At 55.9% G+C, this 14,724-nt stretch overlaps 1 protein-coding gene across 1 annotated transcript in view; it reads right to left on the reverse strand.

The window, feature by feature from the left end:
- Positions 1-14,724, reverse strand: part of LOC144822056 (unconventional myosin-X-like) — a 618,454-nt gene that overhangs the window by 447,349 nt on the left and 156,381 nt on the right. Inside the window, exons 8-9 of the mRNA XM_078679130.1 lie at positions 9,618-9,721; positions 3,808-3,937 (exon numbers count right to left, since the gene is read on the reverse strand). Of these exons, the coding sequence (XP_078535256.1) occupies positions 3,808-3,937; positions 9,618-9,721 (234 nt within the window). The remainder of the gene's footprint in view (positions 1-3,807; positions 3,938-9,617; positions 9,722-14,724) is intronic.

Here is a 14,724-nt window from a genome sequence, read left to right on the forward strand (position 1 = left end):
GGTGGAGTGGCCCCAGAAGGCCCTACCTTGCCCCACCTTCTTGCGAGCCCCGAGAGGCTCAGGGGCAGTCCATTTGTTTAGAGCCTAGAGAGGCTCCCACGTGGCCCCCTCAATTGCACCAGTTGCCCAGCACTTTGTGGGCAACTGCTACGTTTAGGACCCTGACACTGGACACAGGGCGTCCTAGCCCCAACAAGGCCAGAGGGCCTAGGGACAGTCACAGAGGGTGACTTACGTGAGTTTGGCGCAATTGTACTTTCTATGCACCTCTGAATGTATTGTTTATGCGTCAGGTGCCTTTACACCTCTGAATGAATGTCATGCATTGCATCATGTGTTTTCCTCTTACACCCCTACAGGTATTGTAATACATAGGTGGTTGTTTTCTCCCTAGTACAGGTGGTGCTAGTGAGGTCCTGGTTACCAGTGATTACTGGTTGTGTGCTATTTTGTGCTATATTCTATGTACTAAGTGCTATTTCTGAAAGTGCTACTTCTGATTCCTGACAGTGGTCCAGGTGGCCCTGTCTTGTACATATCCCCTGTAAATTCTGCCCGTGCCTCTGGCACATTGTAAAGTGTGTGTTTTATCTAATGTGTTTTGGTGTAATACAAAGGCTATTTTTTGTATAACCTTGTGTGGAGTTTCCTTTGTGGTGGGCCTTTGGTTGTTGTTGCTGGGGTGCGTGCGCAAATACTTAGCCTACATCGCCTCCAAGTTTAGCCTTGCTGCTCGTGCCACGTTACCTAGAGGGTGAGTAGGGGTTATCTTGGCGTGTAACTCCCTTGCCCTGACTTGGGTGTGGTGGTCTCTGACTGACTTTGGCGAAAGCCCTGGCCAGCCAGGGATCCCATTTCCAACACAAGGCATCTCAGCAAACAGCAGGAGAGCAAACTGCAACCCCTGTCAATCACCCCACCCCCCTTCAAGACATCTCAGCAAGCAACAGAAGAACACACTGCAACCCCAGTCAATCAGCTCCACCCACAATGCATCCCAGAGGAGAGCAAACTACAACCCCTGTCAATCAGCCCCACCCTCAATACATTTCAGCAGGCAACAGAAGAACAAACTGCAACCCCTGTCAATCAGCCCCACCCTCAATGCATCTCAGCAAGCAACAGCAGGAGAGCAAACTACAACCCCTGTCAATCACCCCACCCCCCTTCAAGGCATCCCAGCGGGCAGCAGAAAAAAAACGGCAACCCCTGTCAATCAGCCCCACCCGCAATGCATCTCAGCAGGCAACAGAAGAACATACTGCAACCCCTGTCAATCGGCCCCACCCTCAATGCATCTCAGCAGGCAACAGAACAAACTGCAACCCCTGTCAATCAGCACCACCCTCAATGCATCTCAGCAGGTAACAGAAGAACATACTGCAACCCCTGTCAATCAGCCCCATATTTAATGCATCTCAGCAGGCAACAGAAGAACAAACTGCAACCCCTGTCAATCAGTCCCACCCTCAATGCATCTCAGCAGGCCACAGAAGAACATACTGCAACCCCTGTCAATCAGCCTCACCCTCAAGGCATCCCAGCAAGCAACAGAAGAACACTGCAACCCCTGTCAATCAGCCCCACCCCCAATGCATCTCAGCAGGCAACAGAAGAACAAACTGCAACCCCTGTCAATCGGCTCCACCCTCAATGCATCTCAGCAGGCAACAGAACAAACTGCAACCCCTGTTAATCAGCCCCACCCTCAATGCATCTCAGCAAGCAACAGCAGGAGACCAAACTATAACCCCTGTCAATCACCCCACCCCCCTTCAAGGCATCCCAGCAGGCAACAGAAGAACATACTGCAACCCCTATCAATTACCCCCCAACTTCCCTTAAAGGTGTCTCAGCAGAGGAGAGCAAACTACAACCCCTGTCAATCAGCCCCACCCTCAATACATCTCAGCAGGCAACAGAAGAACAAACTGCAACCCCTGTCTATCAGCCCCACCCTCAATGCATCTCAGCAGGCAACATAAGAACATACTGCAACCCCTGTCAATCAGCCCCACCCTCAATGCATCTCAGCAAGCAACAGCAGGAGAGCAAACTACAACCCCTGTCAATCACCCCACCCCCCTTCAAGGCATCCCAGCGGGCAGCAGAAAAAAAACGGCAACCCCTGTCAATCAGCCCCACCCACAATGCATCTCAGCAGGTAACAGAAGAACATACTGCAACCCCTGACAATCGGCTCCACCCTCAATGCATCTCAACAGGCAACAGAACAAACTGCAACCCCTGTCAATCAGCACCACCCTCATTGCATCTCAGCAGGCAACAGAAGAACAAACTGCAACCCCTGTCAATCAGCCCCACCCTCAATGCATCTCAGCAGGCAACAGAAGAACATACTGCAACCCCTGTCAATCAGCCTCACCCTCAAGGCATCCCAGCAAGCAACAGAAGGACACTGCAACCCCTGTCAATCAGCCCCACCCTCAATGCATCTCAGCAAGCAACAGAAGAACAAACTGCAACCCCTGTCAATCAGCTTCACCCTCAAGGCATTCCAGCAAGCAACAGAAGAACACTGCAACCCCTGTCAATCAGCCCCACACCCAATGCATCTCAGCAGGCAACAGAAGAACAAACTGCAACCCCTGTTAATCAGCCCCACCCTCAATGCATCTCAGCAGGCAATAGAAGGACATACTGCAACCCCTGTCAATCAGCCCCACCCTATATGCATCTCAGCAAGCAACAGCAGGAGAGCAAACTATAACCCCTGTCAATCACCCCACCCCCCTTCAAGGCATCCCAGCAGGCAACAGAAGAACATACTGCAACCCCTGTCAATCAGCCCCACCCTCAATGCATTTCAGAAGGCAACAGAAGAACATACTGCAACCCCTATCAATTACCCCCCACCTTCCCTTAAAGGTGTCTCAGCAAACAACAATACAAGAAACAAATGAACACCTGCCCCAAGCACTTCTCCAGGGCCCACCTGCCCCCCACACTGCCCCAGGGCTCACCTGCCCCCAGCACTTCCCCAAGGCTCACCTGCCTCCAGCACTTCCCCAAGGCTCACCTGCCTCCAGCACTTCCCCAAGGCTCACCTGCCCCCGGCACTGCCCCGGCACTGCCCCAGGGCTCACCTGCCCCCCACACTGCCCCAGGGCTCACCTGCCCCCGGCACTGCCCCAGGGCTCACCTGCCCCCGGCACCGCCCTAGTGCTTAACTGCCCCCAGCACTGCCTGAGGGCTCACCTGGCCCCAGCACTGCCCTAGTGCTCCCCTGCCCCCAGCACTGCCCCAGGGCACAGCTGCCCCAGGGCACACCTGCCCCAGTTTCACCTGCCCCCAACACTGCCCCAGTGCTCACCTGCCCCCACAGTGCCCCAGGGCACACCTGCCCCAGTTTCACCTACCCCAGCACTGCCCCAGTGCTCACCTGCCCCCACAGTGCCCCAGTACTCACCTGCCCCCGGCACTGCCCCAGGGCTCACCTGCCCCCCACAGTGCCCCAGGGCTCACCTGCCCCCGGCACTGCCCCAGTGCTCACCTGCCCCCACAGTGCCCCAGTACTCACCTGCCCCCGGCACTGCCCCAGGGCTCACCTGCCCCCCACAGTGCCCCAGGGCTCACCTGCCCCCGGCACTGCCCCAGGGCTCACCTGCCCCCCACAGTGCCCCAGGGCTCACCTGCCCCCGGCACTGCCCCAGGGCTCACCTGCCCCCCACACTGCCCCAGAGCACACCTGCCCTCGGCACTGCCCCAGGGCACACCTGCCCCAATTTCACCTGGCCCCAGCACTGCCCCAGTGCTCACCTGCCCCCACAGTGCCCCAGTGCTCACCTGCTTTGGTGGTGATCTGCGCGCCCCCTGCTGTCATGAACTGGATGTTGCCCAGCTGCAGGATGCCCGAGAGAAGTTTGAAGATATCTCGAATCTCCTCCCCACTGAAGCCCATCACCTTCAGCGCCGTCTGCAGAGAGAGGGAAAGGGTTAAACACAAGAGCTGAACTGACTGCACCAGGACACAAGTGAAAGGGACAGAGTCCGCTGTGAGTCTGGGGTCAAGAACCAGATCCTGGTGGGATCGGATCACAGCACCGTGTGAGCTGTGACCTGGTGCCCCAGTGCACAAGAGCTCCTGGCATCAGATCACAGCACCGTGTGAGCTGGGACCTGGTGCCCCAGTGCACAAGAGCTTCTGGCATCAGATGACCCCACCCAGTGAGCTGGGACCTGGTGTCCCAGTGCACAAGAGCTCCCGGCATCGGATGCCCGCACACGTGAGCTTGGACCTGGTGTCCGAGTGCACAAGAGCTCCTGGTATCAGATCACAGAACCCTGTGAGCTGGGATCTGGTCTCCCAGTGCACAAGAGCTCCTTCCATCAGATGACATGGGTGAACCAGGTCTGGGAGTGTACCTCACTAGTGAGACCCAAGGAGGGTGAACCAGGTCTGGGGGTGTACCTCACTAGTGAGACCCAAGGAGGGTGAACCAGGTCTCGGGTGTACATCACTAGTGAGACCCAAGAAGGGTGAACAAGGTCTGGGGGTGTACATCACTAGTGAGACCCAAGGAGGGTGAGCCAGGTCTGGGGGTGTACCACACCAGTGAGACCCAAGGAGGGGGAACCAGGTCTGGGGGTGTACCTCACTAGTGAGACCCAAGGAGGGTGAGCCAGGTCTGGGGGTGTACGTCACTAGTGAGACCCAAGGAGGGGGAACCAGGTCTGGGGGTGTACGTCACTAGTGAGACCCAAGGAAAGTGAACCAGGTCTGGGGGGTGTACCTCACTAGGAAGACCCAAGGAGGGGGAACCAGGTCTGGGAGGGTACCTCACTAGGGAGACCCAAGGAAAGTGAACCAGGTCTGGGAGGGTACCTCACTAATGAGACCCAAGGACAGTGAACCAGATCTGGGAGTGTACATCACTAGTGAGCCCAAAGGAAAGTGAACCAGGTCTCGGGGTGTACCTCACTAGTGAGACCCAAGGAGGGTGAACCAGGTCTGGGGGTGTACCTCACTAGTGAGACCCAAGGACAGTGAACCAGATCTGGGAGTGTACATCACTAGTGAGCCCAAAGGAAAGTGAACCAGGTCTCGGGGTGTACCTCACTAGTGAGACCCAAGGAGGGTGTACTAGGTCTGGGAGTGTACATCACTAGTGAGACCCAAGGAAAGTGAACCAGGTCTGGGGGGTGTACCTCACTAAGGAGACCCAAGGAAAGTGAACCAGGTCTGGGAGGGTACCTCACTAATGAGACCCAAGGACAGTGAACCAGATCTGGGAGTGTACATCACTAGTGAGCCCAAAGGAAAGTGAACCAGGTCTCGGGGTGTACCTCACTAGTGAGACCCAAGGAGGGTGAACCAGGTCTGGGGGTGTACCTCATTAGTGAGACCCAAGGAAAGTGAACCAGGTCTCGGGGTGTACCTCACTAGTGAGACCCAAGGAGGGTGAACCAGGTCTGGGGGTGTACCTCACTAGTGAGACCCAAGGACAGTGAACCAGATCTGGGAGTGTACATCACTAGTGAGCCCAAAGGAAAGTGAACCAGGTCTCGGGGTGTACCTCACTAATGAGACCCAAGGACGGTGAACCAGATCTGGGAGTGTACATCACTAGTGAGACCCAAGGAAAGTGAACCAGGTCTGGGGGTGTACATCACTAGTGAGACGCAAGGAGGGTGAACCAGGTCTGGGGGTGTACCTCACTAGTGAGACCCAAGGAAGGTGAACCAGATCTGGGAGTGTACATCACTAGTGAGACCCAAGGAAAGTGAACCAGATCTCGGGGGTGTACATCACTAGTGAGACGCAAGGAGGGTGAACCAGGTCTGGGAGTGTACATCACTAGTGAGACCCAGGGATAGTGAACCAGGTCTGGGAGTGTACCTCACTGAAGCCCACGGAGGATGAACCGGGTCGGGGGGTGTAGCTCAATAGTGAGATCCAAGGAGGGTGAACCAGGTCTGGGGGTGTAGCTCATTATCGGTGTACCTCACGAATGAGACCCAAGAATCCTAAACCAGGTCAGGGGTGTACCTCACTAGGGAGACCCAAGGAGGGTGAACCAGATCTGGGAGTGTACATAACTAGTGAGACTCAAGGATAGTGAACCAGGTCTGGGAGTGTACATCACTAGTGAGACCCAGGGAGAGTGAACCAGGTCTGGGGGGTGTACCTCACTAGTGCGACCCAAGGAGGGTGAACCAGGTCTGGGAGTGTACCTCACTAGTGAGACCCAAGGAGGGTGAACCAGGTCTGGGGGTGTACCTCACTAGTGCGACCCAAGGAGGGTGAACCAGGTCTGGGAGTGTACCTCACTAGTGAGACCCAAGGAGGGTGAACCAGGTCTGGGGGTGTACCTCACTAGTGAGACCCAAGGAGGGTGAACCAGATCTGGGAGTGTACATAACTAGTGAGACCCAAGGATAGTGAACCAGGTCTGGGAGTGTACATCACTAGTGAGACCCAGGGAGAGTGAACCAGGTCTGGGGGGTGTACCTCACTAGTGCGACCCAAGGAGGGTGAACCAGGTCTCGGGGTGTACCTCACTAGTGAGACCCAAGGAGGGTGAACCAGGTCTGGGAGTGTACATCACTAGTGAGACCCAGGGAGAGTGAACCAGGTCTGGGGGGTGTACCTCACTAGTGCGACCCAAGGAGGGTGAACCAGGTCTGGGAGTGTACCTCACTAGTGAGACCCAAGGAGGGTGAACCAGGTCTGGGGGGTGTACCTCACTAGGGAGACCCAAGGAGGGTGAACCAGGTCTGGGAGGGTACCTCACTAGTGAGACCCAAGGAGGGTGAACCAGGTCTGGGGGTGTACCTCACTAGTGAGACCCAAGGAGGGTGAACCAGGTCTCGGGTGTACCTCACTAGTGAGACCCAAGGAGGGTGAACCAGGTCTGGGGGTGTACCTCACTAGTGAGACCCAAGGAGGGTGAACCAGGTCTGGGGGTGTACCTCACTAGTGAGACCCAAGGAGGGTGAACCAGGTCTGGGGGTGTACCTCACTAGTGAGACCCAAGGAGGGTGAACCAGGTCTGGGGGTGTACCTCACTAGTGAGACCCAAGGAGGGTGAACCAGGTCTGGGGGTGTACCTCACTAGTGAGACCCAAGGACGGTGAACCAGGTCTGGGGGTGTACCTCACTAGTGAGACCCAAGGAGGGTGAACCAGGTCTGGGGGGTGTACATCACTAGTGAGACCCAGGGAGAGTGAACCAGGTCTGGGGGGTGTACCTCACTAGTGCGACCCAAGGAGGGTGAACCAGGTCTGGGAGTGTACCTCACTAGGGAGACCAAAGGAAAGTGAACCAGGTCTGGGAGTGTACCTCACTAGTGAGACCCAGGGAGAGTGAACCAGGTCTGGGGGTGTACATCACTAGTGAGACCCAGGGAGAGTGAACCAGGTCTGGGGGGTGTACCTCACTAGTGCGACCCAAGGAGGGTGAACCAGGTCTGGGGGTGTACATCACTAGTGAGACCCAGGGAGAGTGAACCAGGTCTGGGGGGTGTACCTCACTAGTGCGACCCAAGGAGGGTGAACCAGGTCTGGGGGTGTACATCACTAGTGAGACCCAGGGAGAGTGAACCAGGTCTGGGAGTGTACCTTACTAGTGAGACCCAAGGAGGGTGAACCAGGTCTGGGGGTGTACCTCACTAGTGCGACCCAAGGAGGGTGAACCAGGTCTGGGGGTGTACCTCACTAGGGAGACCCAAGGAGGGTGAACCAGGTCTGGGGGTGTACCTCACTAGGGAGACCCAAGGAGGGTGAACCAGGTCTGGGGGGTGTACCTCACTAGTGCGACCCAAGGAGGGTGAACCAGGTCTGGGGGTGTACCTCACTAGTGAGACCCAAGGAGGGTGAACCAGGTCTGGGGGTGTACCTCACTAGTGCGACCCAAGGAGGGTGAACCAGGTCTGGGGGTGTACCTCACTAGGGAGACCCAAGGAGGGTGAACCAGGTCTGGGGGGTGTACCTCACTAGTGCGACCCAAGGAGGATGAACCAGGTCTGGGAGTGTACCTCACTAGTGAGACCCAAGGAGGGTGAACCAGGTCTGGGGGTGTACCTCACTAGTGAGACCCAAGGAGGGTGAACCAGGTCTGGGGGTGTACCTCACAAGTGAGACCCAAGGATAGTGAACCAGGTCTCGGGGTGTACCTCACTAGTGAGACCCAAGGAGGGTGAACCAGGTCTGGGGGGGTGTACATCACTAGTGAGACCCAGGGAGAGTGAACCAGGTCTGGGGGGTGTACCTCACTAGTGCGACCCAAGGAGGGTGAACCAGGTCTGGGAGTGTACCTCACTAGGGAGACCAAAGGAAAGTGAACCAGGTCTGGGAGTGTACCTCACTAGTGAGACCCAAGGAGGGTGAACCAGGTCTGGGGGGTGTACCTCACTAGTGAGACCCAGGGAGAGTGAACCAGGTCTGGGGGGTGTACCTCACTAGTGCGACCCAAGGAGGGTGAACCAGGTCTGGGGGTGTACCTCACTAGTGAGACCCAAGGAGGGTGAACCAGGTCTGGGGGTGTACCTCACTAGTGAGACCCAAGGAGGGTGAACCAGGTCTGGGGGTGTACCTCACTAGTGCGACCCAAGGAGGGTGAACCAGGTCTGGGAGTGTACCTCACTAGTGAGACCCAAGGAGGGTGAACCAGGTCTGGGGGTGTACATCACTAGTGAGACCCAGGGAGAGTGAACCAGGTTTGGGGGTGTACATCACTAGTGAGACCCAAGGATTGTGAACCGATGCAGACCCCTGGTGGGAGGAGCCTCTTCAGTACGAGGGGCCCCACATCTAATGCAGACCCCTGGTGGGAGGAGCCTGTTCACTGTGCGGGGCCCGCATCTAATGCAGACCCCTGGTGGGAGGAGCCTGTTCACTGTGCGGGGCCCGCATCGAATGCAGACCCCTGGTGGGAGGAGCCTGTCACCGTGAGGGGACCCTCATTCTAATGACGACCCCTGGTGGGAGGAGCCTGTTCACCGTGAGGGGCCCCGCATTCTAATGCAGACCCTGGTGGGAGGAGCCTGTTCACTGTGAGGGGCCCCATGTTCTAAAATGCAGACCCCTGTGGGAGGAGCCTGTTCACTGTGAGGGGCCCCATGTTCTAATACAGACCCATGTGGGAGGAGCCTGTTCACTGTGAGGGGCCCCATGTTCTAATGCAGACCTCTGGTTGGAGGAGCTTGTTCGCTACGAGGGGCCCCGCATCGATTGCAGACCCCTGGTGGGAGGAGCCTGTTCACTATGAGGGGGGGGGGCCCATGTTCTAATGCAGACCCCTGTGGGAGGAGCCTGTTCACTATGAGGGGGCCCACATCTAATGCAGGCCCCTGGTGGGAGGAGCCTGTTCACTGTGAGGGGCCCCATGTTCTATAGAAGACCCCTGTGGGAGGAGCCTGTTCGCTACAAGGGGCCCGCATTGATTGCAGACCCCTGGTGGGAGGAGCCTGTTCGATACGAGGGGCCCCGCATCGGCTGCAGACCCCTGTGGGAGGAGCCTGTTCGCTATGAGGAGCCAAGCCCCCTCTCAGGGACAGGAATACCTGCTGGGAGTAGTCTGGCTTTATTGCAGGGTCTGACACCTCAGGGATTGAGGGGGGGGGGCACTGATGGAGCAGCACCGGAGCCGGACTCACCATAACCTTATTGAACATGTCCAGGTCGTCGAGGTTCTCGTCGGACACGCACCCCGACTGCGTAAGGTAGTGGTAGGCCTCGGGCTCCGACAGAGACAGGGCTTCTGCAGGGGGGAAAGAGGGACAGATTTACACACTCGACTTACAGGACTGCTGGTCTTACGCCACCACCAATTGTTTAAAAAAAAAATGTGTTATTGTTTTTATGCATTATGACATATACATTAACACTAACCCTGGGCGTAGTTTACCAAGAAGTGCTACGCGTAGCTACGCGAACTGCGTAGTACCCTGTTCGTGATGATTGCAGAGTGCCAGATGCTTGTCTGCGCTGTGCAATCATTGAAAACGGCATCTTGCACAGTGCGAGATGTCGTTTTCTGCCGCTCGAGTAGATATGTACTCGAGCGGCAGCTTTCTCAACGCGGACTGGTAGTTTCTCATCGCGAGCGGTCGCGAGCATACGCGACCACTCGCAATGAGAAACCTGACCTCCCCGCGTTGAGAATCTCACCGGGAGGTTTATTTTCCACGCTTGCCACCGACAACTTGATGTTGCTGATCACGAATGAGGAAAAAGTCTCGCCGGGATGTCATTTTGCTTGCTCGCGGTCGCCAACTTGACATGGAGGACCACAAGCAAGAAACAATTACCGCTGCACTACGCTACGCGTGTTTGCACTGTGCTACATGCAATTCGCGTAGTACAAAGTAGCGCAAATTACGCAAGCGAAGCGTAGTGCTGTGCCCAGGGTTATTTAACACACAAATCACATCATCTCTTGAGCACCTCGGAGTCCGGGCACTGCATAACCCCCGAATCAAAGTTCACCTAATCACTTCCCGTCTATGCTTCCCCATCCATTCCCCCCCCTGAATCCGCATGTGTAGGGGCTGCTGAGTCACGTGACCCCCACCCTCCCAGCCTGTATCTGGGCTTGTGCACCCATCTCCGCTCTCACCCCACATTGCGCCCCCTCCTCCCCATGTCTGATCAAACCTGCCCTGCCCCCCTCTTCCTTTGCAGACTTCATTTTCCTTGATTCTAGAATATTCCACTCTGAGCCCCCGGTCCTGCACCTGGGGGGATGCCAGACCCCATTTCTGGGCAGTGTCCCGTTTTGCCACCATACACCCTGGATTTACCCATAGTTTCTGAGGTCTGTCGGGCCCCATAAACCCAGCATATACCCAGCGGTGCCAGCAGCCCCAGGGGTCGCCCTGATGCCCCCTCCAGGGGACTCCCAGCCGCCTCTCAGAAGACTCGGACACGGGACAGTTCCAGAGTGTGTCTAAAAAAGTGCCTTCTTGCCCACCCCCCGCCAAGGCCTCTCCCACCCTGACGGTCCTACATAGCAAGGTGCGGGTATGGGAGGCCCGGTGTGTGGACTTAAGTGGGATCAGGAGGAAACTCACCTTCAGGGGACCCCCTCAGCACCGCACTTCTGCTGGGGAGCTCTAGATTGAGTCCGGAGGGGGTCACTCAACGTACCCTGCAGGGGAGCCGCTTCAACTTTCGTTATGCCACTGCCGCAAGCCCACCCTCATCTAATCCCCCCTGGTCATGCTCCTATGTACCCGGTAATTTCACAGACTGGGTCACGTGACTCATTACCATCCCATATACAAGACCTGGCTTTTCAGCGGACTCGGAGCTCCTTGCCCCCCCACCCCCAGCACTTTGAGACCCTCTTGGGTGAGTAGCGCGCTTTAAAATTCCCCGATTGATTGATATATAATCGGTGATCAATTTCCTTTCAACCCACCATCTAGGAGTCTACCTTCCAGCGGGGAGTCTTCTGGTGTCTCCTCTTCTAGAGACACACGTTCCCTGAGGTCATGTCTCGACTGACCATGGCGCAGCCATCGCATGGCTGATATTCAATACTCCTTCCTCAGAAGGACGCAGAGACCCACCCTGTGTGCATCCCACACATCCGCCAGCGTGGAAATGGCGATGTTCACCCATCCCTGAAAGCCTTGCAGAGCCACAACAGGTCTCAGACTGGACCCTCCCGCAATGGTGTCCTCGGGTTCAATCTGCGGCCCCACCCCATCTTTCTAGTCCGTCTCCTCCAGATATCCACCACGGTCCCCAACGCCGGGCTTCCTTCAGCCATGAGCCTGTCCCTGTACGGGGAGTGAAGCCACCTCCTGCCTCTCACTCCTGTCCTATCCTGTCGAAATGCTGGGCCAGCCCAATCTGCAAATGCCCAGTCGTTCACTACGCTCGCTTGTGATGCTTCAAAATATTTCCGAACATTTTAGAAGGCTTTGCCCCCCTCATGTTTAGATCTCTGAGGGACTCTCATATCACCACGAGGCCGTCCCCTTGTCCCGAGTAGTGTCCGTACAAATGCGTCCACCTTAGTGAAGAAAAATCTCAGCAGTGCTGCCATTTTCAACATGGCCGCCTTCCCGAACAGCAAAAGCGGCAGTGACGGCCAATGTTTCACATCTTGCTCCAGTCTTTTGAGTAGGCCTGGGAGGAGAACTCTGTGAAGAGACCAAAATACTCCTCAAGAGCTGGAGTGCTTTTGGTCATGCCGCTCGGATTTATTCTCAGCGCCAGGTGTCTGTCCCGGGTTATAAAATGCTCAAACTGCACCATGCACAGCACAAGAGGGCGCTGCTTCTTTCTGCCGCACAAGTAGATTTTCTACCCGAGTGGCAGCTTTCTCAATGCGAATGGAAGGTTTCTCAACGCGAGCGAGAGTGACCATCTGTGACCGCCCGCATTTAGAAACCGGACCGCCCTCATTGGGAAATCTCACTGGGAGGTGGATTTTCCTCACTTGTCAATTTGACATTGGCGAGCACGAGCAAGAAAAAAGTCTGCTCCGCTCAGCAGAGTGGAGTTTTTCGGATCTCTGTGTTCCGCAGAGCACAGAAATCTAAGGCGAACCGAGCGGAGTTCACCGTCCAGGCCAACTTTTGAGCAGATCTCCCAGAATTGCCTCGTTGCATGAGCCTGGATATTTAGTAATCCAGATCCCCAGATATTTAAATTGTTCTGCCTCTACCCTTAGCAGCTGTGCAAGTGTCTCCCCCTGGGTCCATTCTCCCATTGGGAACAAAAAGAAACAATAAATATTGTGGTAAGGATAATTGCTAGCGCAACCTTGAGTATTCCCAACTTAATCTCAAAAATCACGGTGCTCCAAGGGGAAAGGAGCGCCACCACCACACTCAATATGTTGAGGAAAACCTCAATCACCTTAAATAAATGCAAACCCGAGCAACCAATAGTCAAAAACCGTGATGTACGAGTACAAAATAGTCTTTGTTCTTCGTAATGCTGGTACACACACATGGTTGGAGTACTCTCCTTTGGATGTGACCGCTAGATACAGGCATTCACCTTCTGATTTATGGAATAAACGATACGATAAAAAGAGGCGTTGATTATTAATTTATCATAGAATTACTGAAGAACTGGTGTTGACAAGTCGCGTTTACTTATCATGAATAGATGGTTGATGCTGGCAGCCCTGATGAAGTCAGAGGTGTATGTATCTAACGGACGAAACACGTGTTGGCTACAGAAGTTACCAGAGTGATTATGAAGTGTAGTGAGAACACCAATGGAAATGTCAAGAAAATGAAAATAAAAAAACGAAGAACAAGGACTATTTTGTACTCGTACATCACAGTTTTTTAATCTTGGTTGCTCTGGATTTGCATTTCTTTAAGGGAACAAGAAAGATTTGTCCCAAGTTATGGTAAAGCCTGAATGGTCCCCAACTATGCAGAAAATATCCAGTGTCCAGTGTTGGGAACGCGTTTGTCAGATATAATAACATTTCGTAAGCATAGAGAGATATGCACTCATCTCTTCCGCCCCCCCCCCCTCTCCACCCCCGGCCAGCCCAGACCTGCTGTCCAGATGCACACATTCCGCCAAGACTTCTCTTGCCAGAGCAGACAACATCGGTGAGCGTGGACACCCTTGACGCATAACCCTTCTCACTCTAAATCCCTGCATGATGTGGCCATTAATCTGCACTCTGGCCATAGGCCGATCATAGAGCAGTTTGACCCACCTGATATATTTGGGGCCAAACCCTATCTTAGCCAGCATCCCAAAGAGGTATGACCATTCCACCAAGTCGAAGGCCTTATTTGCGTCCAGCGAGGCAATCACCCGTCCAGCGGGAAAGGCCCCCGTCAAGTTGTTGTGTGGTTGTTGGACACGGCCTCGTGGCGTGGTCCGACCCCTCCCGCATGGTGGGCCCAGGACGACCTCGGCCCTCCATCAACCTACTATCAACCCCCCTGATATGAACATTCATGAACCCTCGGCGAGAGCAGCCTCCCCGGCAACCTACGGCTCTCCCCCTTCCTGGTACCCCGGCGGTCCCCGCTCAACAACGCTGCCGGACGGTCGCCCATGCCAGGCCACCATGTCCGGCCCGACGCCATCTTGGGGCCATCACGGCCCGAGCACGTGGCCGCAGCCTTCCCTGGGCCCGGCCCAGCAAGCCCCGACATCGAGGCACCAAGGTCCTCCCAGGTGGTTGATTGGCCACTTGGCGGATCCCGGAGAAGGGGAGTTTCGATGGGCCTCCAGCCATCCCCGGACGCCTGGTAGCAATCGCCCTCCAGCCTCCCTGGGCGCTGGCTCCACCCCCCTGCTGGGTGTCTGGACACCTTCATCCCGGCCCCTCTGACCCCCAGGCGCGAGGGTCCGGACATCAAAGGACTCCAGTCCTATATCTGGGCCAGCCCCGGATTAGGGCTTTAGTTGTATCTTGGAGTCGAAGCCCTGCTGACCTCATCGCGGCTGATCCTGATCCGAACTCTTGCACCTGGAACCTTCGAGGCCCTGCTGACGCTGTCACGGCCTGACCGAACTGAACCACCTTCGAGGCCCTGCTGACGCTGTCGCGGCCTGACCAAGCTGAACCACCTTCGAGGCCCTGCTGACGCTGTCGCGGCCTGACCGAACTGGACCACCTTCGAGGCCCTGCTGACGCTGTCGCGGCCTGACCAAGCTGAACCACCTTCGAGGCCCTGCTGACGCTGTCGCGGCCTGACCAAGCTGAACCACCTTCGAGGCCCTGCTGACGCTGTCGCGGCCTGACCCCTTGAACTATCCACGCACCAG

This window comes from Lissotriton helveticus, chromosome 3_1 (assembly GCF_964261635.1).
Source record: "Lissotriton helveticus chromosome 3_1, aLisHel1.1, whole genome shotgun sequence".
Classification (NCBI taxonomy): domain Eukaryota; kingdom Metazoa; phylum Chordata; class Amphibia; order Caudata; family Salamandridae; genus Lissotriton; species Lissotriton helveticus.